The sequence below is a fragment of the Mus caroli genome, chromosome 2, assembly GCF_900094665.2.
Source record: "Mus caroli chromosome 2, CAROLI_EIJ_v1.1, whole genome shotgun sequence".
In the NCBI taxonomy this organism is placed as follows: Eukaryota; Metazoa; Chordata; class Mammalia; order Rodentia; family Muridae; genus Mus; species Mus caroli.
Genome location: NC_034571.1, coordinates 144921983 through 144949701, shown reverse-complemented (window position 1 = coordinate 144949701; position 27719 = coordinate 144921983). Strand labels below are relative to the sequence as shown.

General features: G+C 50.7%; 1 protein-coding gene across 1 annotated transcript; it reads right to left on the bottom strand.

The window, feature by feature from the left end:
• Positions 1-3661: 3661 nt before the first annotated feature.
• Xkr7 (XK related 7) lies at positions 3662-27719 on the bottom strand. Its single transcript, XM_021157072.1, has 3 exons — positions 26973-27719; positions 6514-6716; positions 3662-5424 (listed from the first exon to the last, which is right to left on the bottom strand). The coding sequence occupies exons 1-3, from the start codon at positions 27554-27556 to the stop codon at positions 4469-4471; spliced, it is 1743 nt and encodes a 580-aa protein (XP_021012731.1). The 5' UTR covers positions 27557-27719; the 3' UTR covers positions 3662-4468.

Genomic DNA, 27719 nt, shown 5'->3' with positions numbered 1-27719 from the left:
ATGAAGAGGAACATCCTCCGCCTTCTGTGGCTATCCTCTCCCCATCTTTGTTCCCAAGGCCCCCTCCACTTTAACTTTATTGCAGGTATCCTGAGCTTCCGCCATCCATCCTGGCCTGGGGACTCTTAGAGAGCTGTGCATAGAATAAAGGCCAGAGATGCTGAGCAGGGGGTGGCCTTGGTGTGAGGTTACAGTGGAAGGGACTGAGCGTGGGAGCACTTCTGTGCTCTGGGGAATCAGACTCAGTTCCTGCAGTATCCTGATGCGGTTCTTCCTCTCCCGCGTCTACTGGTGGCAACCAAGTACTCAGGGTCCCAACCAGAATGGCACATGTGTCCTGTTTCCCTACGCCTCAAAAGTGTCCTTGACTAGAAAGAGGGCCCAGGCCCCTACCCCCATGCTTCCTGTGAGACTTGGCACTCACTCGATCCTTCCACTGTGACACCACAGAAAACTTGTCCTAGAGATTTCAGCTCCCTACCTGCAGCCTCATCTGGCTCAGTCTGGGAAGGAGGCAGATGACAAAGAGTTGTGAGGCAGCAGAGGGTGGGATCAGGGCTCCTGTCATTAAGTTAGAAATCTGTGCCTAGACTCTCCCTCTACTTGGAGAGAATCCCTCTGAATCAGGAGCCCCCAAACTGGAAAAGACTCTAGATCCTAAGCAGCCGACCCCTCATTAGATGCTGGAAACAGCCAGGGACCTGGAGTCCGCCAGACAACTAGGGTGACATCTAGGGTTGGATACAACCAAGTCCCAGAGACTCCTGATATCTCTGAAGGGACAGATAGATTAGAAACCTCAAACTGGTGGCCAGCAGGTTGCTTTCTAAAGCCTAAACTTTATTGCCTAATTAGCACAGAACACCCTCCTGCCCGTCCCCAGTTCTGCTTTCTCAAACCTCCACCCACCCCACTTTCCTTTCTGGCTGCATCTGAGTTTCTGCTCATGTACTCCGCCCTAAGGAACCTCCCTCCCACCATCAGGCCTTTATGGACCCCAAACCCAGACAAGCTGCAAGGGGAGGGGCCTGCAGAACCTCGGGCTTCAGGGGAGTGTTTGGGGGTGACCGTCCCAAGCTCCCTGGTCTCTTCTGGGGGTCTGCACATTCTCAGTGTTGCCCTCCTGGGTCTCAGTTTCTCCAGCCCTCGAGGTGACAAGCTTCAGGGAGACACAGGTGCAGGAGGGATCTGGCTGAGAATAAGGCAGATTTGGGGATAATGGGAGGAAGGAACTGAGCCCATATCTTTAGAAAATTCCCTGCAGGGAGGATGGAGGCCCTTGCTGTCGGCTGGGGTGACCGGCTGGGGTGACCGTTACAAGGCACATGGTACATTGATGAGAGGAGGTGCAGCGGGGGATGTGTGGTGCCTGGGGAGGTCTGAGGTGCACAGCCAGCAGCTGGAGTTGGTTTGAGGGTAGAAGCTCACAGAATAGGAGGCAGGGTTAGGGAAGGAAGGTCACAGGATTAGATATTAGGCCAGGACCTGCCTAGTATTTCTGTTCCCAAGATGTCCTATTGTCTGCCGCTCCTGAAGAAGACAGAACTAACTTTTATTGATGCCCAGGAGAACCCTATAGGTCCGTTTACTTGCCATGTGATCTTGGGCAAATGTGTGACTCTCTCCATTTCTCCTATATAATAGATATGAAGAACAAGTAACTTTGGGGGCCCACTGAGCCCCCTCCTTTTAAGGTTGTGGCTCTAAAAGTCCTCTCTCACTGGAAGAACTTCACGGGGATCAAGGGAAGAACTAAGAATCCAGGTTTGGTTGATGGTCTGGGAGCAGGAGTGGCGGACTCCAGGGGTCCACTTGTGACGGGGGAAAGAGATCAGCTGAGGTAGATTGTGTCAGAGAAAGGAACCAAAAAACAGCTCCAAGGAGATGGGGCTTTCCCCAACTCGGATTCTTCTGCCCTAGTGAAGCAAAAACACAGGCCAATAACGAGAGGCCCCAAGCCAGGAAGGATGGGGTCCTGAGCTTGGGGGTGGGGTGGGGGGGTAATACTAGGGGTAGATGAGCTCTGTCCAGATAATGAGAAGGGTGAGGGCCTCTGACCATGACCTTCCCTGGTGCCCAGCTCCTCTCACAGGCAGTCCTGGGAAAAGCTCTATGAGATTAGAATGAAAAACGTGGCCATGGCTTCCCAGCAGCCTCAAGTCATACACCTAGCTCTGCTCATCCTGGTTCCTGGACCCTGGCTTCCTGCAGCAACCAGCCGGGGAACTAGGAACCTTTTCTTCTAGGCTGCTGGAGAATGGGGCATCCACAGGGGGTAGGGGTATAAAATAACTTGTCAAGGGCAGCCCAGATGTTACCTTATTGATGTGTGGATGGGTGTATAGCTCTTATTGGGGTGCCACACGCAGAGGAAGAATGTCAGGGAAATAATGGGATGGCAATTCCTGGCACCGTGAGCCCTTCAGAAAGAAGTGGCTCGGGTTTGGAGCTAATCCTCAATGCTCTGTCTGACAGACTGTGACATGTGTATAGCTGGCCGTGGAGTTTGTCTCCAAAGCTAGCCCTGGGTAGAGGGAAAAGAGAGTGGATGACTCCCTCAGAGCAGACCTGGGTCTAGCCAGAACTCCCTGACACTCTGGAAGCCTCGAAAGGATTCTGGGAGGCAGGAGAAAAAAAAAAGCATTCTGCACTGGTAAATAGATGTAGCTACCCGCAGTGGTATGATAGCACAATGGCACGTATCGTGGGCATGATGTGTGCTCATGTGTGCCCTCTTAGCCTTACTGTGAGTGTGGGACCCTCCCTGCAACCTCAGCAAATCAACCATTGCCACACCAGCACTGATGGGACCTTGTGAGAGTCGCTGCCACTCTGAGCTTCAGTTTTCTATCTGTAACTTCAAGAAAAGCTGAGCCAGGGAGGGCTAAATACTTCTTATTTGCATAGTCTAGAATTCTCATGGCCCGCCACACTTCCAGCTCTATCTGCACTTGTCCCTAAAGTCCCCTTTCAGTGAGCTCATCTCACTTGGCATGAGGGAGAGTGATGAGTGACTCTAGGATCTGCCTAGAACTCCATCTTCTATTTCACAGAACTTCCTAGCTCCCCAGTCTTATCATCTTGCATCCCAGTCAAGACTGGCTGCTGTCCCAGGCCAGGGACGTGGGCCAAGATGAGTGGTCTTTTGTGCAACCTAGGATGTCTGGACTATGGGAAATGGGTCATCGGCCTGGGGCCTTGGCAGATTTGAGGCAAAAACAAATTTTGTCTCCTAGATATTGCCCCAGAGAACCTCACTGTGGGGTGGCAGGAAGCCAAAATTTATGTCACATCCCCAGAGCTATTTTTTTTTTCCAGCTGAGAGCCACTTGGCAGCAGAAATGTCTCGAGGGTCCTGAGGACAATTTCCTTTTAGAGAAGATAGGGCTGGGGATGTAGAAGGAGATCTAGAACTAGAGCACCCATTCTAGAACATCCCAGGTGACTCATGCTTCCCCTCCCCAACCACCCACGGTAGAAGCTAGACTCTTCCACATCAGAGCATCAGGGCTCCAGGTCCTTGGTCCTTATAAAAGATCAGCAGCTCCATAAGACATGCTATCAAGAGGTATTCTAGAATCTAGATGTCTCCCCAGCAGGTCCTCTCTCAGTGCGATAGAGTGAGGCTACAGGGTCTCATCTATAGTTGAGCTGGACAGAATCTCCCTGGACATTTTATCTGCTGTGCTTAAGACTCCCTCTAGAGGGCGCATCCCATCTGCACATCTAGAACAAATGGCACCTTGTGACCTTTCACCTGAGGGGTCTAGACTTCATCCATAATAGAGCTCCTCCCAAGTGCACCTCCCAAGCAGAGGCACCCCACCTTTCATATTGCTGTCAGCCCTCACTCCTCAGGGTTCTCTATCCTGCCAACACCTGCGCTGTCAGACCCCCAAGTCCCCTCCCCCACTTTCTGCTCTAATCCTCCTCCTGTCCAGCTTCCCTTCCTACAGGAACTGTGCCAACCCTGTCCAGAGATTCCCCCCAACTCATCCCACACCTCCCACAGCCTTCTCCATCTTTCTCAAAGAGATCCCCTCCCACCACATGGCAGCCCTTCCCCCACACTCCCTGAGGGGTACTTGGGCCCCCGGGCAGTGCCTTCTTTCTTGTAGGCCCACCAGGGATGATGTGGGATGAATCTAGGCCAGGGATAGTTAAGACCCCCGTGGCAAGCATTATATGGTATTCCCCAAGAGACTGGGGCAGTTCATGAGGGGTAGCACCAGTTGACGCCCTGTGCCCTGGTCCAGGGGAACTTAGAGAATGGGCCACAGGGCTTAAAATGAGGCCTAGGGCCTCCACAGGGTTGGTTGCCCTCTCCCCTAAGGGATCCTAATGGTGAGACCATTCTTGGATCCAAAGATCTACTCCCACTTAGCCTGGTGGCCCTGAAAAACCAGACTCAACACTGTGGTCAATGTGGGGTCAGTCAAGCCTGTCCCTTTTGGGAGGCAGACTGTGTCTATACTGTGGTCTCATACTCCAGCAGCTCTTGGGAGGTGCCCATGCTCCGGTACTGCAACCGGGGTGTGGCAGGTGAAGAATACTCCAGTGCCAGAATGGTCTTCCGGAGCCGGCGGTCAATAAAATGAGCATCCCACGCTGGGTACTTTTTCCGAGGCAAGTCAATCCGAATGACAGGCCCCTCTGTCCGCAAGGGGCGAGCCACTGGTGTGGGAGGCAAACCGGGTCGCACCTGGAAGACAGGTGGTGTAGGGGTCCCGGCTCGCTCACCTCCCACTGCGACCCCATCCCGCTCAGTGCCTGTAGTCCTCGGCAGAGACCTTGGCGGACTTGTGATGGCATCAGCTGGAGGGCCACAAGGCCCTGGGGCTTCAGGGAAGATGCAGCCAGGTGCCTGGGGACCCAGCATGGGGCCGTTGGGGTGCAGGAGACAGTAATAGACACACATGAAGAATATGCCCAAGGCGAAGCTGGAGGCCACCACACAGACCAGGATGAGTGAGTAGAAGTCAGTGGAGAAGTTGCGACTGGAGTACCAGAAGCCAGTGAGCGCTGCGTTCTCCAGCAGCACGATGCAGTAGTAGAGGGTCACACGACGGCGGCTGCGGCCCTCCTTGACATTGAACCAGCAGAAGATGTAGATGATACCCACCACCATATTGTAGATGATCTCCTCCCACTTGGACATGCAGAAGTCTGTCTCACCCTGGATGACCCAGAAGGTCATGATGCACCAGTGGGCGACGATGAAAATGCCAAAGTAGAGCTTGTAGACACTGGCAAAGAGGGCAAAGGCCAGGGTTCGCGCCGCAATGGTGAACAGGTGCCACAGAACTTGGACGACAGCACCCTTGTAGGACAGAGGCCGCTTGTCATCTCTTGAGTCTCTCAGCACCTTCTGGTATGATGCCAGGGTCCAGGCCAGGGACACAAGGGAGGCAGAGATGGAGAGAGCTGTGGAGACAGGGTAGGGGTGGGGTGGGCTGGGTTACGGGTGGGTCCAGGTTGGGGTCTGGAGAGGAGGAGGTGCTGGGTCAGGACCTGGGTTCTGAGCAGGTGTGAAGGTCTGTGGATCAGGTGTGAGGAAGGGTCCAGCTGGGGGAAGGGTCTTCAAGGGGTATGGATATGGGGGTGGGGTGGAAGAATGGGCTGGATTCTTCTGTGGGTGTGGGAGCATAAAGGAGAATAGATTTGGTGTGCTTTTGAGCTTCATGGGCATCGAGTCTGGGATTCTAGTACGGGGTGTAGACAGGATTTGGGGGTCTTGGTGGAGGGTGGGAAATGAGGGTCCAGGACTCTGGGAGTAAAAGGGATCAAGAAGGGATCATTAGGCCAGGGAGGGGTCAGGACACCATTAGAAGATGTGAGGCTGGGTATGGAGGGGCAAGTAAAGCTGGACAGAACTAAGGAGGGAATCCCACGTAGGGCCCTGAACTCTGGGCTGGAGAGAGGGCAGAAGGCGTCCCTGAGGGGCCTGGGCGCTAGTGATTGGAGCCTTGAGACACTGAGGATGGGTTAGAGAGCATGTGGATGCAAAGACCATGAGCTGCGTTAGAGATAGGTGATGTGGCTTTTCTGTGACACTGACTGCCTTGGACCGGAGTGTTTCCCGAAGGGGCAGGGTTGGCGTGAACGGGACCTGGTACAAGGGAGGAGACCAGGACATCTAGTGAAGGGATAGGTAGATAGATTCTCTGGAAACAGATGGTGATTGAACAGGTCCATAAAGCAAGGGGTTCCCAGAGGATGTAGGCTGGGACTCGGTTTGTAGAACGTAGCCGGCAGAGGGCTCCCTCGGGAGGCCTAAGTTTGGTTGGAGGGAGTGATGGGCAGAGGCAAGATACGGTCAGCCCTGGTAATAGGGAAAAGAGAGAGAGGAGTCTAGGGTGTCTGAGGGATGGTGTCAGAGTGGAGAAACAAGTCAGACGGGAGGGGAGGTTATGGAGAGGCCTAGAAAGTGGTGAGGGTGGTGTGGTTCCCTAAACTCTGGGCAAGCAACTCAGCCTTGGGAGCGGGGCACAGCGGGTGGTGGATGGGGCTCACCCGTCAGCAGTTCCGGCTCTCGGCCGCGATGGACCAGCAGGCTGAGCTGCAACACCAGCTGCGGCGCGCTGCGCAGGAAGGTCTCCAGCAGACGCAGCATGCTCACGTCCGCGCTCTCGAACAGCATTCGCCAGTAGAAGTGGCGCCGCAGCCGCTCCCCGCGCCAGCGGCTCTGCAGTCCCAGGTATAGGGCGCGCAGGTACCTGCAGGGGGAGGTGGTACTCAGCTCCAGGCTCCTCCGGCTTCGTGTTTTCCCTACCCCAGTTTCCCGCCTGCGCCGGGGTAAGTCCCCCACCTCCAGGACCTACACTGTGGCTGTAAAATAGGCTCTGCGGGGCGTGGTTGCTGAGCACCGAGTGCACCCGTTAGCTTCTCGCCTAGTCCTAGCCTCATCTCCAGTTTAGGGGAAGGAACTGGGAACCAGAGACCATAGCATTTGCCCAAGGTCACACAGCGGAACCAGAACTCGATTCCAGGTAGTAACGAACAGACCACATCGCTTCTTACTGGAAACTTTGAAGAGATTTGTTCATAGGTTTCCTGTATGGATCACAGCTGGTGTCAGACCCGAGTCCTGACCCACTTACTGCTCCTGGCCTCAGGGAAGCTGCTCACCCAACAAACTTCATGGTTGCTTGGCACAGGCCGCGGATTCCAGGACATTTAACGGTTCTCCTCGACACCCGGCTTTTACACCTCTGCTATTCCTTTTCCCTGGAACACGCCTCCCTGTTCCTACCCTATTCCCAAACCTGGCTAAGTCTTGCTCATGTTTCAAATATCAGGCTTCTGCTGACCATGTGCGGGGAGTTAGGAGCCCCTTCAGCCTAACCCCGCTCCCACCCGCTCCTTTTTCAGCCCTTGTCGCAGCAGGTTGAACTTCCTGGCTAGGCACACATCTCCCCCAGCTTTGAGCTCCAGGCCAGCGACTACAATCACCTGCTAAGCACAGTACACTCCGCTCTTACCACATAGTAGGTGTTCCATTCATATGTTCACAGATGAATGAATACATAGCTGTATGTTGGTTGACTTTAATGGCTCCAACAACCTCGGAGCAGGAAGGGGAGGATCTAAGGTCTGAGTTCAATCCCCAACTCTACTTCTAACTTAATCTGTTGAGTCCTCATTCCTTCTGAAGTATCAGAGAGGATGGATGGGAAAGAGCAGTGTCTACACGGTTTGAGGAACTGAGTCTAACTCCACCCTGTGACCACAGAACCTGTCTCTCCCCAGTCCCTGAAAAACTTAGGTGCCTATGGCCGGTTAGCTCTTTGTGCATACCACAGAGAAATTCTCCAAAAGCAGATGCAGACTGTCCGACACAGATCCAGTGACCTAGTGCCTGAGCTTCAAACAGAGACACTAGGGAGGGGAAAGTGCTGGCATTTCTAGGACACTGGAACCAGGGGACCAACTTTATACATGCTGTGCTGACAGCTGTGGAAGGAGCCACAGTGCTATAGGGCCTCCAGATGATAATGAGAGGGGTGGGCTTGCTGGCTCTGACTCCTCAAAGTCCTAAACTCTGTTCTCCCAAATGTAGCCAAGAACATGCAATTTGAGGTCCCCTTGGCCCCAATTAGTGCTACTGACATACCCCCAATATGACACCTGGCTCCCAGGAGCGAAAGTTGCTGTTCGCTTGACTGCTGGGTGGCCCCAGGACTGGACTGGGTTTCTTTTGATGAGTTGTGGTAGGTCACCATTTTTCTGAGTCTCCCACCTCTCCCCCACTCACACATAGGATTCCTACCGCCAGTGTCATCCAGTCTTATAAGCAGGTGAGCTTCAATCTACCTCGGTATTAGGTCTGTGTCCCTACATACCTCACCCTGCCGTGAGAGTGAGGAAAAAAAAAAAAAAAAACTTTGTCAAGGAAGGAGAGCAGTCAAGGAAGTTTTCCTGCAAGAAACAGTTTCTCTCTCCCCTCACCCTCTTTCCTCTTCTTTCTTTCCTGACAGTATCTGTAGTAGCCCAGGCTGGTCTAGAATTAAGTAGCTAAGGATGTCTTTGAACTCTTGGTCCGCTTGCCTCTGCCTTCTGAGTGCTGGCATTACAGGTATGTGACACCATGCTAATTTTCTGTTTGTTTTGTTTTGTCTTATTTTGTTTTGTTTTGTTTTTAATGTAGATTCTCGTGTAACCCAGGCTGACCTCAAACTCCGTACTTAGCTCAGGTCTTGAATTCCTTATATTTTTGATTGTGAGCCTAACCTTTAACGGCTGAGCCATCTCTCCAGCTCAGGTCTTGAATTCCTAATCGTTCTGCCTCCACTGCCTTCCTCCCTCCCTTTAGGCGTCACCATGCCTGGTTTAGATTTCAGTCTTAAAGCACATATTGTCTGTAATCCCAACACTTGAGGAGTTGAGTCTGGAGGACCACAAGTTCAAGGCCAGCTTGGGCTATGAAAAGAGACTTTGTGTAGGAAAAAAAAAAGTCAAATAAAATACAATAAAAACACTAGAGGTGGGGGGAAGCTGGAGCGACAGCTCATTGTTTCTAAGCACTGGCTTCTTTTCCAGACGACCTGGGTTCTATCTCTAGCACCCACATGGCAGCTCACAACTGTCTGTGCCTTCATTTTCAGGGGAGCAAGTGCTTTCTTTTATGGGCACTGCACTCACATGGTACACAAACATATTTGCAGACAATGCACCCACGTAGATAAAAATGCAAATAAGTAAACACACACACACACACTTCAGGACAGCAAGAAATGAGGACATTCAGGAGAATGGGTAGATGCAAAGTACGGAGGCCATGAGAGCCCATGCCCTCCCAGGGAAATAGGCTGAGGTTTGCTGGGCTGGGTCCAGACAGGAGGCTTCCAATGAGACAGGGGTCCAGGAAGACCAGAATTTTCATAATTCATCACATTGCAAAAGTTCACCAAATTCTGCAACCAGTTCTGGACTGCAGGGCTACGGGTCTACTCAGTAGTGGAATACAAGTTTAGCATGCACAAGAACCTGGGTTCCATCTCTGAAAAAAAAAAAAAAAGAATCTGGACTGGAGAGTAAAGATTTAATTTTTTATCTGAATCCCAGAATTGGAGGTGATAGGATCAGCTCAGAGCTTCCAAAGCCCACTCTGAGGGCTGGCTTGGAGGGAAGCCAAGGAGAGGCTGGGGCTGCTCCTCCGGGCTAGCAGTGACAGAGTTGAGCTAAGGGGGTGGTGCACTAGAGGGGAAGAGAACAGACCTGGAAGTGCCAGTGGTGAGGGCTGGGGATGGGGGGGCAGGTGATCCTAGGGTTTCTGGGGACCCCAATCTTCATTCTAGGCCTCCACCTCTCCTGCCCTCCTCACTTCTGTGGCTCTGACTTCGAATAGAAAGGAGAGGCCAGCTGGTCCAATGTGCAGGGGGCTGGGGAGCTGGGGAAGAGCAATACCCTGGAAGTTTCTCTGAAGCTAGAAGACCATCTGTTTCCGCCCAGGTTAGGATGAGGGAGGTGCCAACCCCGCCAGCATCCGTCACCACCTGGCAGGCCTCCTGCTACCTCCCCGCCCACTCCTACTCTCTCCTCTGCCAGCTTCCAGCTAACCGCAGACAAAGGGCTCACACCATCCAGGCCTTCGATGGGGAGGGAAGAAAAAGAGGCGCCTGTTACCTGTCCATGGAGCTTGGGGGTATAAGATTAGCAGAAGCCGCACTGCAGCCTAGGGACAAAAGGCTTGAGCCTTTTGAGCCCAGCCTCACTCTTGTCCTTTTGGCCATGGGACCAAAACAGTGGTTGTAATTCCAGCCAGCACTACTCACTACTCTCTGCCAGGGAGGGGCCTGTGAGATGTTCATGGGCTTAGGAGAGTGTTTGAGGCTTGTGGGGGGGGGGGATTGGCTTTAAAACAGGGGGAAAAAACCCTGCGGAATCCAAATTAATAAATGTTTAGTTAAATGTCTGCAAAGCAGAACATGATGTCAGCTAGTCATTTGCAGTTTGGCTTTTATTTGGTTATATATAATTTACATGTGATGTTTGATGTGGCTGTATTCTAACATGCTTAGTAGATGTTAAGCCACTGAGGCCTTAAAACTACACTGTTGAGGACATGCAACCTTATTTTCTGGCTTCAATTGCCCTTCCTCTGGAACAGGGCTGTGCCCCCTATGTGAACCACAGCCACCAGGATGAAGATCCCAAAGACAAGATGTCGGAATACTGGCCATGTCAGGGTGTGTCCCAGCCCTGCCCTGGACCCTGCTTTATGGCCTTGGGTAGTTTCAGCTTTCCTGAATCTTTCTTCTTCCTCATTGTAAGGAAGCATCAAATGATAAAGAGTTAACAGTAATTTACAAATTGTAGATGGATGTGCACATAGCATCGGTGTAGAGAAGAGGAACATATTTTGGGTGGGGGTCTCTGGCTCCTTGTGGCCACCGAGCGACTGCTCTTGAAACCTCCTCTAGGAATCCTATTGCTCGCTACACCCTGCTCTGTTTGAAAGTTGAAAGAAGCAGATATCACAGTGGATGGGGCTGATAACACCCACACAGGACACCCCACCTCAAGGCAAAAAAAACTAGACTTGGTTTTCCTCCAAAATGCATCCAGTGCCATTCCCAACCACCTCTCGGGTGGGCACCACCAATTGGTACAAAGCGCCCTTCATCTCTTGCCAGGACAACCAACCAAATCAGCCTTCCCTTCTCCGTGGTTCTCCTCCATCCGCTCCTGCCCCCTACAGTTCGTTCTCTGCATAGCAATCAGTGGAGAATTCTAAAAGACCTACAGATCTGGTCACTCACTTTCTGGAAGCCATACACAGGCCTCTTATCACACTTGGAAGGAAACCCAAGCTTCTCCCAACCATCTGGCCTGCTCATCTTCTCTCTATCTCAAACCACTGTCTGCTTGTTCTCCACACCCCAGCTGCAGCGGGAGTTCCCTGCCAGACTCGCTCCAGACTCAGGGCTTCTGCACTCGCTGCGTGCTTCCTCACATCCTGATCTGCCTGGCTCCTCATCCGCTCCCTAACACATCCTTAGAGGAGGCCACCCATCCCACATCAGCACCTCCCACCTCTAAGGTTCATTCTAGTCCATCCTATCCCTGCCTTCCTTCTGGTCCTCCAGCCTTCATCTCCCGAGTGCTGGGATTGCAGGTGTGAGACGCCACATTCTGTTTATGAAGCGCTGGGATCAGTCCCAGGGCTTTGTGGATGCTGTGCGAGCATTCGACCAGCTGAGGTCCATCCTCAGCCCCTAGACAGTTTCTTTCTATTCGGTCACTGGTGCTCCATGAGGCAGAGGCCTTGTTTGTAATGGTCACCAGAGTCTCCTCTGCTTTTGTGCAGGTAGAAAGCAGGTATAAATGTTGAATGAACTGATAAATGAGTCTTGTGTGTGTGTCCTTCTTGGTCTTAGCAGACCCTGGGCTTCCCTGTCTCAGTCTGCACAGAGCCAGAACACCTCCAGGCACTTCACTCCTGATTCATTCTGTTGTTCTTCCTCCAGGAAGTCTTCCCTGGTGCCTCTCTCTGATTATCAGATGCTAGTGGCCTGAAGGCCGGAATGAGCAGGCAGTGCAGCCAGTGCCTTTAACCAAAAGCCAATTACAGGGCTATGGAGACGTCTATTGGGATTGAACTTCTGGTTCCTAGCCTTTTTTTTTTTTTTTTTTTTTTTTTTTATAGAGTTTCGCTATATAGCTCTGGCTGTCCTGGAATTTGCTAAATAATCCAGGATGGCCTTGAATTCATGAGATTGCCCCTCCTTTATCCTCCCAAGAATTAGGATTGTAGATGCAAATCCTGTTGTGTCATTTCTGACTTCCTGTCTCTAAACCAAACAAAATATCATTGCATTTCTTGTTAATTATGTGTGAGTGTGTGTGTGTGTAGGCATGTGTGTAGGCATGTGTGTGCCATGTGTGGAGGTTAGTATATGTGTGTGTAGGCATGTGTATTCCATGTGGGGAAGTTGGTGTGTGTGTGTATGTGTGTGTGTTGGCATGTATGTGTGTCATGTGTGAAGGTTGGGGGACATCCTGTGGGAGTCAGCTCTTTCCTTCTCACATGTGAGACCCGGGGACCAAAATCAAGTGGTCAGGCCTGGTAGTAAGTGTCTTTGCCTTCTGAGCCATCTTGCTAGCCTCCAGTTCACTGTCTTGTGCATGCTAAAAGAGGAAGCTTGGTCTAGAAGAGGAAGTCGAGGAACCAATAAGCATAAACAGGTGGGGCTTGGAGCAAAACAGGCCTGGCCTGAGAAACAGAGAGGCCAACAGTTAGTGTTGGAATCCACCTGCTCTGGGTTCATGGCTCCCTCAGGACTCTGTGACCTCCATGAGTGGGCAGCAGGGTCAGTAAGTAGACAGAATTCACCCTTCTTCCCCTATCAGGTCACTCCTCTGACCAGCATCTTCCAGAGCCCCAGGGGTTTGCTTTAATGGAGAGAAGTAGGGGATCACTGTTCCTGAGAAATTTCTGAGTTCAGCCCCCAGCTTACCCCATCTGTCTCCTGTGAGGTGAAGTTTCTGTCATTGGTTTTAATCTCCATTCAGACAGACAAACATGGCCTCAGACAACAGATCATTGTTGGTGGTGTCTCCCCTTGAACATCGGTCATCTCTATCTATCCCTTTACTGTGGTCAGCCAGTCTGCGGGCCTCTTACTGGGACCCTTGCACCATCCCACCCGTCTATGCTGTACCATCCTGTTCTTCAGACCCTGCATTCATCTGACAGTCTGACCTACGCTCTGGGGTCAGCCTGTTTTTCCTCTTGTGGGTCTCTCTGCCTGGGGCTTCCAGTCCTTCACTAACTGGTCCATCTGCTGGCCTACTGCTCAGCTCATGGCTCAGCATGACTGCCCGTTTTCCAGCCGTCCTCTCCTGCTTGATTCTCTTCTTCCTGACTCTGGGTTCTTCTCTTGTCTGTCTGTGTCTCTCACATCCTCAGCTCTCCCATCTGTCGGTCTCTGGTCTCCGAGTTTCTGAGCCTGTGTTCTCGCCCCTCCCCACTCCCCCTCAGGGCTCTGAGCCAAAACCACAACAGCTTCCAGAGGCTCCCCCGCCCCCCCCTCTGCCTGCTCTATCCGGGAAGCAGCCTGCAGGCCTGCTAAAGACCCCTGTCTCCAAGATGGGCCCTGCCTGACACCTGCAAGCTGAGGGTGGGGCTAGGAGACAATAAGCCTCCTGCCCTCCAAATCCTTCAACTCTTTGTAGGATGATGGACCGTGTGCAGGGCTTATAAATAACGATAACGATAACCCACATCAAGCACCAATCTTCCAGCACAACTGGGAAGCCAGAAAGTGGTAATGTGGTACCAGCCAGACGTAGGCAAGGCATCTTAAAGTTGTCTGCTCACAGGCTTTGTCAGGAAAGAAACCTGGTACTTTCTAACTAGGCATGATCATACTTGCTTATAAGCCTGTTCATGGGAAGCTGAAGCAGGAGACTTGCTGGTCTGAGGCCAACCTAGGTTATATAGAGTGAGACCCTATCTCAAACTTCAACACAAGTAAGCTGAGGCAGAAGGATTCCTGTGAATCCAACACCAGCCTGTGCTTCGTAATAACTCCCAAGTTAATCTATGCTACATAGTGAGACTCTTGTTTCAAAACAAAACTAAAAGTCAGAATTGCTAACTAGAGAAAGTTGGTAGTTTCTGGCAAAGTTGGCTTTCCCACAGAAGCTGCCCCTAAGAACAGAGGGCCAGAGAAGATCTGTCTGGCTAGGCGAGATCAATGGGCAGTTTCTTTTCTGGGTGTATGTGTAGGGGTATCTCCACCCACTGCAGAAAGTAACTGCCATTCATTCAATATATTCTATTGTGTACCTTGCTAAAATCTTTACTGCAGCCATGTGACTTCTGTGACTAGGAGCCCATTTTCTGATGGAAAAACTGAACATCATCAAAAGAAAGGTTCATTTGGTGTGTGTGTGTGTGTGTGTACCTGTGTGTGTATCTCTGTGTGTGTGTATCTGTGTGTGTGTGTGTACTGGGGAGTGAGCCCAGAGCTAAGCGTGTGCTCTGTCGTTGAACTATCTTCTTAGCCCCACCTGACATTTATTTTCTCAACACTTCTGAGTACCTACTATGTGCCAAGAACTATGGTAGACACAGGGGTGAGCAAGAGCGATCCAACCCATTTGTCAGCACTATTTTTAATAATGAAGGCTTGGGCACTGATTCAATCATTGTGTAAGTGGGAGAAAACCATGTTCCAGAGGCTCCAGTGATGGTCCAGACCAGGTCTTGTGCTACAGCATAGAGAATACCAGAGGGAGTGGGGAAGGTTCTACAGTCAGGGAAGAGTCTCTGGAAGTGCTGATTGCTAAGGAGTCTGAAGTAGGTACAGGAGCTAAGGAGGTGGAAAGGGGAGAGGAGAGGGGATTTTGATAGAGGAAACAACTTGAGGAAAGGTCTTTATCTCATGACCCAGGAAGGTTTTAAAGATGGCAGCAGTTTTAGAGGTAAAAGCTGTGGAGAACTCACTAGATGGAGTGAAGGGTAGGTCAGTTGACAGGTCAGAGAAAACGATGGGCTTTTATGAAAAAAGGAGACGGTTATCAGACATTTGGAGGAGGGACTCTGCCCAACTCCAACATCAAGAAAGCAATGGAGTGGTGTCTCAAGACACAGAGATGTCCCTCATTTCACCAGGGAGTGGATCAAGCTGAGCGGGGGGAACCCAGACCCCACCTGTAGGTTTTGCAGGATAGCCCAGGAAGAATGGCTTCAATACCCCCCTCCTGTTGGTTTACGCCTCAATTCTGAGCACTCCTGCAAGGATGAGAAAATAGGCCCTTCCTGGGGTTGGCAGCCAAAAGAATCCTAAATGTCAGTAAAGAATGTGATTTTACACGTTTGGCTCCCATTTCATGTGGTGCTGGGAGCCAGGCTGTCTCCCTTCTCCTTCACAGCCCCTGAAGAGTCACAGCCCCTCTTCTTTACTGGCACCAGGCCAGAAACTTCCGGCCACTGATTTTAGGTCTTAGCTAAAAACCTGTGACTTTCTCCCATCCCATCCTCTCTCACCAGCACCCAGCCAGTGTCCATGTTCTTGCTCAGTAGAAAAACAGAAAGCTGCTCTGGAGCAACCATTTTTGGAACCAGGCTTCTCACATCTCCCTTTCTCTGGGCCTCAACTTTGCCAGCTATGTTATGGGTTAGTGATGTGCAAGAGAGACTAAAGCTCAGAGCCCTGGGCTCTGAAGGTTCTGAAGGTCCTTTGCTTTCCCCCAAGCCCCATGTCCCATCCTGTCCCTCCCTCCTGGGTGGAGCTAGGATGTCAAGAGACAGTGGGGAGGGGCCTTGATTCCAATCTCCTGGTGACATTTGAAGGTATCTGGAACCTAATGCAGACAGATAGAATCACACCTGGCTGTTTGTGGTCTCACAGAAACTCCAGAAGTAGATTTGGAGTTTCTGATTCCAGTTCTCTGAGAACTGAACTGATCTCATTTTGGGGGGCTCTGGGGCGCTATAGCGGCATAGCCTATCTAAAGAGGCAGCCTGTTTCAGCTCTAACCACCCACCCTGGGAGAGGATACAGTTCAAATGACAGGGGCGTCATTTTGTTTTCCCTTCTAACCTTTTCAAGTCCAGCCAGAAATTTAGATATTAATGCTTTAAAAAGGCAAGTCCCAAGTTGCAAATGATGGGGACTAGTTAATGAAATATCTCAAGATATTAAGAGAAAAACCCTTCTGTGTGTGCTCTCATGGGTTTATATGCACTGCATGCTTGTTGCTCTTCCAGAGGACCTGGCTTTGGGTCCCAGCACCTATAAGGTGGCTCACAGCCATCTGTACTCCAGTTCCAGGGGATCCGATGCTCTCTACAGGCACCAGGCACACACATGGTGCATAAACATACATGCATGCAAAACACCCCTGTATGCTGGGGAGTGAGGGTGGGGAGCCAGGCTTGGTAGATCATACCTGCCATCCCAGTGATGATAGCAAACTGGGAATCTAAGACAGGCTGGTCCCTGGGAGTTCACTGGCCAGCTAATCTAGTTTTCTTGGTGAAGATCTAAGACAATGAGAGACTCCTGTCTCAAACAAGAGGCAGGAGACATCTGAGAAATGTTCCTGGAGAGTGTCCTCTGGCCCATATGCACATGCATACACGTGCACATACACACCTGCACATGGTAGAAATATATACCTACAGGCAAAACACTCATACACATAAATTTAAGGAGTTAAATTCACTTAAAAACGTGTTCATCCATCCCTCTTCTTCCATTCCAAGGGCTCAACAGCTGTTGGTGGCTAGGGGCTCCCACATTAGACAGTGCAGACCCAGAACACTGCTGAGCCCAGAGTCAGACAGCACTGAATTCTATGATGGCATTAATGATACACTGTGAAGTTCATCAGCCTAGTCACTCTGCTCCTGTAGTTGTTTAGAATTTAATGTGCTAAAAGCTAAAATGCCGCTTTAAAGAATAGGCAACGCCAGGAATGTAGCTCATGGGGGAGAACGCTTGCCTGGCCTAGGTGAGGCACTGGATTTGATCCCAGCACTACAAAAAAACCAGGTGAACTAAAATTAAAAATCGAATACATAAAACAAAATCAATAGAGAGCAGGTGAGATGAAATTATGGGGAAAAAAACACATCCCAGGCTGGGTCTCCCCAAATGTCACCGATCTGCAGCCTGCAAAGTGACAGTCTAGCAGCATGGGACTCGGTATTACAAGACCCCAAGTCAGGGCTGCGAATTTAAACCATAAGGGTGTTACAGTCATTTCATGTGTCCTTTAAAATGAAGCAAAAGCAAGTCCCCGCTTACAGCATCTCTAGCCACCTCCTCTACACCCTCTGCTGGTGGGTGTTCATGCCCTTGTGAGAGCTGTGAGGTCTTCTTGCTTTTATGCAAAAGACCCCATCCCCCTTTAACTTCAGATCCTCACTGTGCACGCTACATTGGAGCCACAGAACAAGGATCTTCCTTGGTGGGACTCAGTGGATGAGGGTCACTGAGAATTAGGACCCCAAGAGCTCCTTGCCATACTCTTCCCAGCAGCAGGATGGGTTAGCCCATAAGAGTAGCAGCACTCAGTGCTTTCTAAGGATGTACTCTGTGACAAGTGCTGACATCTCTAAAGGAACTCGGGCAGAACCATCATCTCTCTGCTATTTTACAGACAGCCTCTGGCTGATGAAGCAACTGTGCTCAGGATCGCACAGCTCCAGTGTGATGAGATTCTGACCTGCCCAGGATCCAGAGTGCTCCACTCCTCTGTCTTCTTTCCCAAGCTCTGGGGAAACTCAGGCCAAAACCCTCAAGTCCTCACCTAAACTTTATAGACAGAGGAAATGGCTCACCTAAAACTCCGATCTCAAAGGTTCTATTCAGTTCACATCAACATGATTAAGCACCCACTTCACACAAGGAATTTTACATCTTCTATGTCCTATGTCAGCGACGCCTTTTTCCTCTGGGGAACTGGCCTCAACAGGTTTTCATGTTGAATCTTACCCTCAGCCCACTGGCAACTGGACGCAGAGGCTGAAGTCTTAGCAAACCTCACTGCTGTGCCCTAGGTACAGGCTTTTGCACTGCCCTAGCTCTGATAACACAGCCATGAAGCCAAAACACGTGCCAGCAGGCTCCCCATCCAAGAGCTGGTTGGGTGCACAGCCACCAAAAGTAACAAGGGCACCACAGCCAGGCCTCCCCAGGCTTGCGATCTGTGGGGAAACCAGCCAGCTGGGCTGACAGGAATGAGTGATGAGCCCAGGGCACAGCTGAGGAAGAGTCTGGAATGGTAGCGGTAGGTGCTTTATTTTACATTAAAGTAAAACATTGTAGATGCTTTTCTGTTTTTTTTTCTCCTTCTTGTTCTCAAAATAATACCTGATTGATCAGTCCATAAGAAAACACTTCACCAGGCTAGGAGGATGGGTCATTGAGTAAAGCACTTGTGCATGTGTGGAGACTAGCATTATAGTGTGTGTGTGTGTGTGTGTGTGTGTTGTAGTGGTGTGTGTGCCTGTAATCCCAGCATACCTTTGGTGAGATGGGGAAGCAGAAAGAAGAGAACCCCGAGTAAGCAGTAGACCAGCTAGCCCAGTGTACATAAACGCAAAGCAAGAAACCCTGTCTCAAGGTGTAAGGCTAGGACTGACTACCCAAGGTTGCCCTTTGATCTCTGCACATGCCCACAGCATATCTCCTCTTGCACTCACATATGAAGACACAAACACACACTCTGCTCTTACAGAGGATCTGAGTCTAGTTCCCAGCATCCATATCACACAGCTCTCGGCTGCCTGTAACGTAAGCCAGGAGCAAGTGATGTCTATACTAGCTTCTTAGGGCAACTGCACTCACATGCACACCCTACTCTCACATGTACACATATAATTTAAAATGTTTTCCAAAAGCATACACTTAGCTAGCAGAAGGTAAAATGGTTTAGAACCCACACAGGTGGACTCAGGGGTCTTGACCACATAATTTTCAGCCCTGGCTTTGCTATCAACTGGGAGCCTACTCCTTTCTGTAACTCAGCTTCACATCTGTAAAATGGGTCAATAATGCTAGCTAATGTGGAGCACTGCTGTGTGCTGAATAATGCTTGATAACGTATAAAACATGGTCTATGTATTCACTCAGTATGCCTGTACATATGGCCAATATACCTACCCACAGGGACTGTTAGCCCTTCCTCAAAGATGAGAGAAAACCAAGGTTTAGAGGGTCAAGTGGCTCATTGAAAACCGTGTGGGTGGTGGGATAGGGTTTTGTTCTTCATCCTGTCTGTCACAGAGGCAATAATGTAATCTAAGTCTTAATAAGTGATAACTAATTTTTAGTAATATTCCGTTTTTAAGACAGGGTCTCACTTTGTAGCCTTAGCTGACTCTCTATGTAAACCAGGTTGGCTTTGAACCCGTCTCTCAAGTGCTGGAATTACAAAGGTGGGTGCCATGGCACCCATCAAAATAGCTGAGTTTTACAACACACATGCATGTAATCAATTATGTCCTAGTGAACTAAAAATCAGAAATAAAGTCTTCAGACAATGCAAGAAATAGCTAACTATGGGCTGGAGATAGAGCTCCGGTCGTGGGGTGCTTGCCTCCACAGCCCAAGTCCTTAGACTCCGTCCGTACCCAGCACCACATACATCAGGGTGTAGTGACATGCCCTGCAATCCTAGCTGAGGGAATCAGACGTTCAAGATCACCTGAGGCAACTTAGTGGCCATTGGTAAGACCCTGTCTCAAAACATAAAGCAATCTAAAATCTAATTAGCGAGTGGAAATCTCTCTTCATTATATTCCTTCTCGATGAGACGATTTTGGGGTGGCTGGAATGCATAACTCTTCCATAAACAAAACTGCCAAGAACATTTCACTTTAGGAAAATAGAAAGATGTTTTTTGCCTGGTTGAATAAGCAGAAGATGGTGTGAGATGCTGGGGGTGGTCCTGGGTATGTTCAGGAAAAGCTTTCAGAAAGAGGCAACGTGGAAGTGTGGCCTTCAAAGGTGTCTTAGTTAGGGTTTCTATTGCTGCAATGAAACACCATGACCAAAACGTTGGGGAGAAGAGGGTTTATTCAGCTTACACTTCTATATTGATGTTCCACATCACCAAAGGAAGTCAGGACAGGAACTCAAACAGGGCAGGGACCTGGAGGCAGAAGCTGATGCAGAGGCCATAGAAGGGTGCTGTTCTCTGGCTTGTTCCTCCTCAAGGCTTGCTCAGCCTGCTTTCTTATAAAACCCAGGACCAACAACCCAGGGACTGCACCACCCACAATGGGCTGGGTCCTCCTCCGTTGATCATTGTTAAGAAAATGCCTTACAGCTGGATCTTATGAAGGCATTTTCTCAGTTGAGGCTCCTTCCCCTCTGATGACTCTAGCTTGTGTTAAGTTGACACAAAACCAGCTAGGACAAAGGGTGTGTGGGTTCCCTGGTTGGGGGTGGGGAAGAGAGGGTACAGACGGAGGAGGAGGAAGAAGAGGAGGAGGAGGTATCAGTGGTGCCAAGTACTCTGATGCAGGGTTGGGGTGGGAGGGGAGCCAGGGGCACCCTGGGACTCCTGAGTATCAGATCCAGGATCCCCAGTTGCCTCTGGTTGTGGGCAGAGTGGGGTGGGAGGGCCATGGTGGAGAAGGGCCAAAGCAGTTCCAGGTTTAAGAATTTGAACACTTTCACAAAGGCAGGGTGGCGAATGGAAAGGCCAGAGTAGATCTCAAATCGCCTCCTCCTCCCTCCAGGGACCATTGCCCCAGCTGCTGGGGTTCAAAGCCATTTCCTTCCAGCCCTTCCTCCCCTTGGCTCCCCAGGGTTTCTCGCCTGTGTGGTCTTTATAGATCAGAAGACAGGGCCTAAGTGCTGCCTCTGTGTCTGTTAGGAGTGGCTCTGGTGGACTGTGGCTGCCCTGACAGCAGGGGAGGGAAGGGCAGAGTGCAGAACACATCGGGGATGGTCTCCCCAGAAGGAGGGTGGGGAGGCCACACTAGAACAACCCTGCCAAGTCAGCACAGGGAGGAACATTTGTGAAGGGGCTGTAGCCAAGTCCAAGCGGTTGTAAACATGCTTCAGATGTGAGTGTGATGATTCAAAAATCCTAGACTCCTAACCAACACAAAAGCAGTGGGTAACCGGGGTGAAATGATGGAGAGAGGATTGAGAGACACCATTTGGAGAGAGTGTGATTTGGGACTGACACGACACATACATATGAAAACAGAAAGGGCTAATTACGATCAGCTGCTTCTGTGTTCCAGACAAGGTGTCGCACACGAAACATATATTGTGTAGCTCAAGACACCCCAAGCCACATGATGCTGCTATGGTGACCAAGATACAGATTAAGTTATGACCTTTGCCCAAAGTCACAGAAAGCAGAAGATACAAGGGTATTGCATCTCACTTACTAGCCCAGCCTTCACCCACGTGCCACCTCTCGTAGTGAGGCCACCCTCCCCAGGTCATCTACTCTGCAAACTCGCTAGCTCCCTGCTCTGTTTCAGCTTTGTGCGTGTGGTGTATGTACCTGTGCGCATGTGCAGGTGTGCACACAGAGGCCACCGAAGGGTACCGGGTATCCTGTTGTTTCACTCTCTGCCTTATTCCCTTGAGACATGGTCTTTTACTGAGTGTGGGGTGAGAGTATTAGCCACCCTCCTGTCTCCCTCCCTTCACCAGCACTTGGGTCACAGGCACATGTGGCCTTTTCTGTGGGTACCAGGAATCAGAGCTTGGCTCCTCATGCCTGTGCAACTCAGCTTTCCCTGCACTGAACCATCTACCCAGTCCCTAGTTCATCTTCTCACATAGCATTGCTACCATGTGATCCACTGTCGTCCACGCTGCCATCTTAATTACACGGTTATCCTTGGCACTTAGAACAGTTCCAGGTATACAGCAGGTGCTCCACAAGTAACTGCAGATGAAATCCGTGGGTGCCACATCACTGTGCCCCCCCCACTCTACTCATTGGCTACTATTCACAGAGCAATGATGGTGCTAATCACAGCTACCAGTTTTGGGTTTTTTTTTTTTTTAATTACATTTAAAGTATTTTGTGTGCACCTGTGTAGGGGTGGCTTGTGTGTGCCACGGCTCACATTGTGAAACTCGTGGTTCTCTCCTTCCACCATGTGAGTCCCCTGAGTTGATCTCAGATTATCAGGCTTCGTGTCATTCTCCTGTACCTGCCGAGGCATCCCACTTGCCCTGCCACCAGGTTTTGAATACTTAAGTGATGGGAGCAGCCCTTGCTAAGTCCTTGGTATGTTTAAAGCCAGAAGCAGATAGGTACAGTAATGCTCTCTCCTTTGGAAGGCATGGGGATTAGGTGGCTTGATTTGAATGGAAACGCTGAATGAAGAGTTCAAACTCTTCACATTACGACAAAGATGGAGCTCCCCAGAAGGGACCGAGAGCTTGATCTCTCAGCTGCACTGACTCACGACACAAGTTCTCTGGTGTGTGGGACTCGCTGGCACACACAGGCAGCAACAGTACAGCTGAACTTAGTGAGCTGTAAGAGGGAGGCCCCAGGAGCTCACCACCACCTCCTCCCCCCACCCCCACCTCAGGGTGCTCAGACTCTGACAGCCGGGGAGGAATCCCATGCCAGGTTTCCTCACACTAATTGGCTTAGGAAGCCATGCTTATCTGGGCAAAGCTGGGGCCCATGAGTTCAAGATTAGGGAGAGCAGGATTCATGGCTTACTGCTTTGCTGCCCACAGGGTCAGAGGAGGCAGAGTTGGGACTTTAATTGGCTTAACAGCCCTCGGTGGCTTAACGGCTCAGAGGGCTGGGGGTAGAGGTAGATAAGGACAGGCTGGTGTCCAGCCCACAGCCAGCTTCATGCCCCACCAAAGGATCTCATTGCTGCTCTCCCAGGGACTCAGTCTGTTACTGCTTCCAGGCATTTTCTTAGGATTCCCAATACACCAAATGCGCTATGTCAGGGATGGGGCTGGGTTTGAGGATTAGACAAAGCTGGGTAGGAACCTCCCCTCCCCAGCCCTCCCCTCCTCCTGTAACGTCAATCAAGTTCCTTGACCTCTCTGAGCTTTGCTTCCTTGTCTGATGAGTGAAGGTATCCCTAACCACCGCGGGAAGGCTTTAATACAGGATGCCTGGGACCTCTCACACAGGCCTTGTTAGCACACGGCAGGCGTGCGGTGTCTGGGAGCCCCTTCCTTTCATGTGATGTTCTGACTCAAGGACCTTATAGCTCTTGTGAAGTGTTTGCTAGAGGTGATATAAAGAACGCCCCGCTCCAATGTTTCCTTTGGCTGATGCTACTTTTTAAGTTGTGCGTGAGTGTGTGGTTGGTTTCGTGTGTGTGTGTGTGTGTGTGTGTGTGTGTGTGTGTGTGTGCCACTGCACAGGTAGGTATGTAGAGACCCGGGAACAGCTTGCTGGGGTCAGTCTTTCCTTCTATCTTGTGGGTCCTAGAGAGTGAACTCAGGTTGTCAGGCAGGCTTGGTAGCAGGCACCTTTACTCACAGAGTCATTTTATTGGCCCTTGCTGACACTATTTTTTTTTTTTTAAATCTTAGTAGTTGATTTTCCAATTTCCCATTGCCCTTAAAAAAAACAAAAAACAAAAAAACAAGACCTGGTAATGTTGGACCCACGATTTCTCATGGGATCATTAGAGAGTGACCAGGTGGTATCTGTATCTTGTCTAGGACACTTGTATTCCATAACACCGCCCCCTTGTCTGACACCCTATGCGCCCTTGTCTATGTGACCCCTCCTGGCTTTTGAAGGCACTGTACAATCCTAGAGAGTTGAGATTGTCTTTCTGAGTGAAACTAAGAATCTAAGTTAGTGTGGGATCAGGAAGAGAATAAACAGCAGTCTCTCGGGTGTCGCCCTAGAGGGCTCAGTTTTCTCTGGTTGCCCCAGCCTCGCCACTCAGAACATCTTCTGGAATACCTCATGTGGTAAGCCAACATGTGCCAACACCACTTAATTTCTAGGCATGCCAGACTGCATGGCTTCTCTCTACTTCCTCTGAATGTTCTAGGCCCATGGCAGTTTAAGAATCCAAAGCTTGTGGGACAAGGGTCCACAGTATTCAGTGATAGCAGACCCAGAGTCAGAACTATAGCCTGGTTAATGTGGCCTGGTGGGCACATTTCATTCCCCATAGCCATTTCTATGAGATCTATCCTAATTGACTGCAGAGTCTGAATTTACTGAACAGTCAAGCTGGCAGTAATTGCTTTCTAACTCTCTGTAGACCCCAGCCCCATGCATGGAACAAAATACCCCACAGGTGACGAACTCATTTCAGAATCTGTCCAAAAGGCAGGCATATTGGGAGGCAGAGGATGCAATTCTACAACCTAGACATAGAAAGGGTATTGGGGGAGGACCCCAAATTGACCTTGATGACCTTAAACTGCTCTGGGCAGCAGATGGTCACATGGAACTGTACCACGTCATTATGGATCATGAGAACGATATCACATCTTAGGATCACCACATCTAATCATGGCATTTCACACACAGGGAAACTGAGGCTCAGAAACAGACAGAGCCTGGCCCAAGGTCACTCTCAAACCAAGATGAAAACGTAAGTCGTCTGAAAGTACACCCTCCCCAAATGCAGCATTTTCCCACAGTACAGTTTCCTCATCGTCACCCACTCGGTTCAACTGTCTCCCCCCCTCTTCACATTCTTATCTCTATGAAACAGCAGCGGGGCTTTCTATCACCGTGCAATCTCACAATCTCAGACTCATAATTCTTCAAGCTTTGGGGAACACTTTGGTGGCAGGATTGCAAGGTGGATAAATTGAACTTGGGTTTTGAAGATGCAGAATCTTGAGTTCCAAAGCTCCCAGTTGATCACTATGTGACCTTGGGCAAGGGTGCCCCCCCCAGCCTCCCTTCCCTCATCTGCCAAGTGAAAATTATAATACTAAGTACAGGATGGAATTATTAGAGAAGACACAGGAGAGAATGAAGGTTTAAAAAAAAAAGGGCAACCAGTAGGCTTGGCAGAAACCGAGCGCTTAATAAAATAATTACAATAGCCTTGTAAATTAGGGTTCAAGTGCCTAAGTAAATGTTTAAAGGAAATGCGATCAAGAGGAAGAATTAAAAAACTAAACTCTAGCATCTAAGATTTTTACAGGCCTGATAGTATTACAGTCGATTGTTTTGTTTTATTTCTCCCAGAGAGATTCTGAGTTTTAGAAATGCCATGCAGTGGACACAAACGGCCTCCCCAAGTTAGGTTCCCCCTTCTCATTGACTGTTCTCCTTTCCAAGACATCTCATCCCAGCTCTCACTTTCCCAGTGTAGAACAGTGGAAATATCAGGGAGAGTTATTTGTATTCGGAACCATGGAGTTCAGTGGGCCTTCAGCCATTTCCAGCCACGCCCCCCTACAACCTCCCCCCCCCCCTCCGCCCATCTATGTCAGTTCTTCTCCCTATTGGAGGGAAACTCAATTTCTGTTCAAGAAAGAAGATTACTATTAGCTTTGTGTATGTGGATTCTGAATGGGGAGGAAGGCAGCCTGTGAGTTGTGGGGCAGCTGGCCCACTTTAGGCTAAAGGGAAAGGGGGTTGAAGCTTTGGCTACCCAGAATAGGAAGTTACCATTTCAGAATCTAAAAATAACCCACCATCTGTCCACTTGGGCACAGAATGATAAATGCAGATTAGTTCCTGGATGTAGACATGAATATTTTTGTGTGTCAAGCTAATAATAATAAGACCATGGATAGTGTTTTCCCCTTCCCCCTACTCCGGGGCAACAGAAGTGGAATACACATCATCTTGGCTGGGGAAGATGGGGAAACTAAGGCAGAGAGAGAGCCAACAGAATAACATGGGTGACACAGAGCAAGTGAGCAGCTGGGGCAAACACCAGGGGTCCAGTGTCCAATGCTCAGCTCAGAACAAAATCTTCTGACTTAGGCAGAGTACATTCAAATGCAACAGAGTAAATAACCGTCTTCTATATCTGAAGAGTGGCTTTCCCCGTGCTTTCCACACCTCCGTTATAATCGCGGTAATCCCTGACATTCCCAAAATACGTTCCAGTCTCCAGAGTCCCCACACAGACCTCCTCTTGCCTGCTCATCCCAACATGTTAAAAAAAAAAAAAAAACAAAAACCCTAAGCCAGCAAGATGAGAAGAGCAGAGATTCCTCTCATTTCACAGGTGAGGGAACAGACTTGGAGGGAGGAGGAGGTGTGCCTAAGATCACACAGTAAGCAAACCCATTTTGTCACTGCAGGGTACAGCCCAAGGAACTAGAGTAATCCTGATTTGAGAGGAGCCGTGGTTTAGAATTCCCCCTCTCTCCAATTACCTCAGCCCAGCAGGCACCCTACTTGCTGGCAAAGAATGAAGCTTGCAAGTGAACAGTTTGAATGAAGCCTCAGCGTTGTTTTCCGGTCTGAGGACTAAGGGGCAGCCAGTAGACATCTAGTGTCAGAGTCAAGATTCCAAATCTCCTTGGTCCCTTTTTGGGGGATGGGACAGCACTGTGGAGCTCCTTAGGAAGTAGGAGCTAACCAGTGCTGAACTGGGTTCACCCCAGGCCCTTTCTCTACAAAACCAGGAAGTTTGGGCGGGATAGTCATTTAGCTGCCTTTTCCAGGATGTTGGGCTGCAATTCTAAACTGAGTGCCCGTGAGTGGTAGGAAGGACTTCTGAGTGGTTTCCTAAGTCGAGGCTTGGTACCTGGACATGGGGGAAGGGTCAGGACTGGAAGGATCACTGTGGTCCTGTTCCAAGTAACGCTTGTCCCCTCGTTCCCTGCCCACATCACTCAGAATCTCTGACCCCATCTTGCCCCATTAGCCAGATCAAAGCTATGGGTCCAACAGAGTTTTGCAGAGGTGAGAAGCTGACTGCAAAGAAATGAGAGCGGCAATGGAGTGGGTCGGGGTGAGGGTCAGGACAGGAGCAGGGCGGGCTAGAAAGGCCAGAGCAGATCTGGGGCGACATCCCACTCCTAGACTCAAGCTTCCTTCACCTGCTCTTTTCCTACCTCCAGACCTGGCCGAGTTGCAGGAGGTGAACGAGGGTCTGCAGTAGCCAGACGCAGAGGCGGCAGCAGCGGCGGCGGTAGGTGCCGGCCGAGGATGGTGCGGGCCGGGGGACCAGCTCCGCGCTACCTTCTTTGGTCCGGAAGGCGACAGCACTGTCCTTGGTGCTGATGGCGGCTCCGACTATGTCGCTGTCCTTGGTGCTGACGGCGGGTCCCGGGGTCCCCGCGGGCTCCGAGTAGTCGTAGACGAACCAGCGGAAGCTGAGCAGCTGCACGACCAGCGAGGGCAGCAGCACGAAGAGCAGGGTGAGGCCGAAGTAGGTGCTCTGACCCTGCAGGTAGTAGGAGGCCGCCAGCCACAGGTCGGTGGCGCCGTCGGAGAAGAACACGAGCAGCGCGCACAGCACCCAGCAGCAGTCCCGCAGCTCGTAGCGTGGCCCCGGGCACCCCACCTCCACCGGTCCCGGGCCCGCGATCCCCGCCGCAGCCTCCCCGCGCCCTCCCGCCCCGCCCCGATCTGCTCCCGCCGGCCCCTCGGGCCCCGGGCCGGCCACGGCCGCCGCTCCATCCGACTTCGCGGCCATGTTGGCGGAGCAGGAGGCGGGGAGCGACTTCCGGGCGGCGGAGCGGGTGGGGTGCGGAGTGGGGAGGACCCTGCGCGGGCGGCTCCCGCCTCCCGCTCTTCCTCCGCCGCTCCTCTTCCTCCTCCCCTCTACCTCAATTATTCATCCTTGCCGGCGCCGCCCC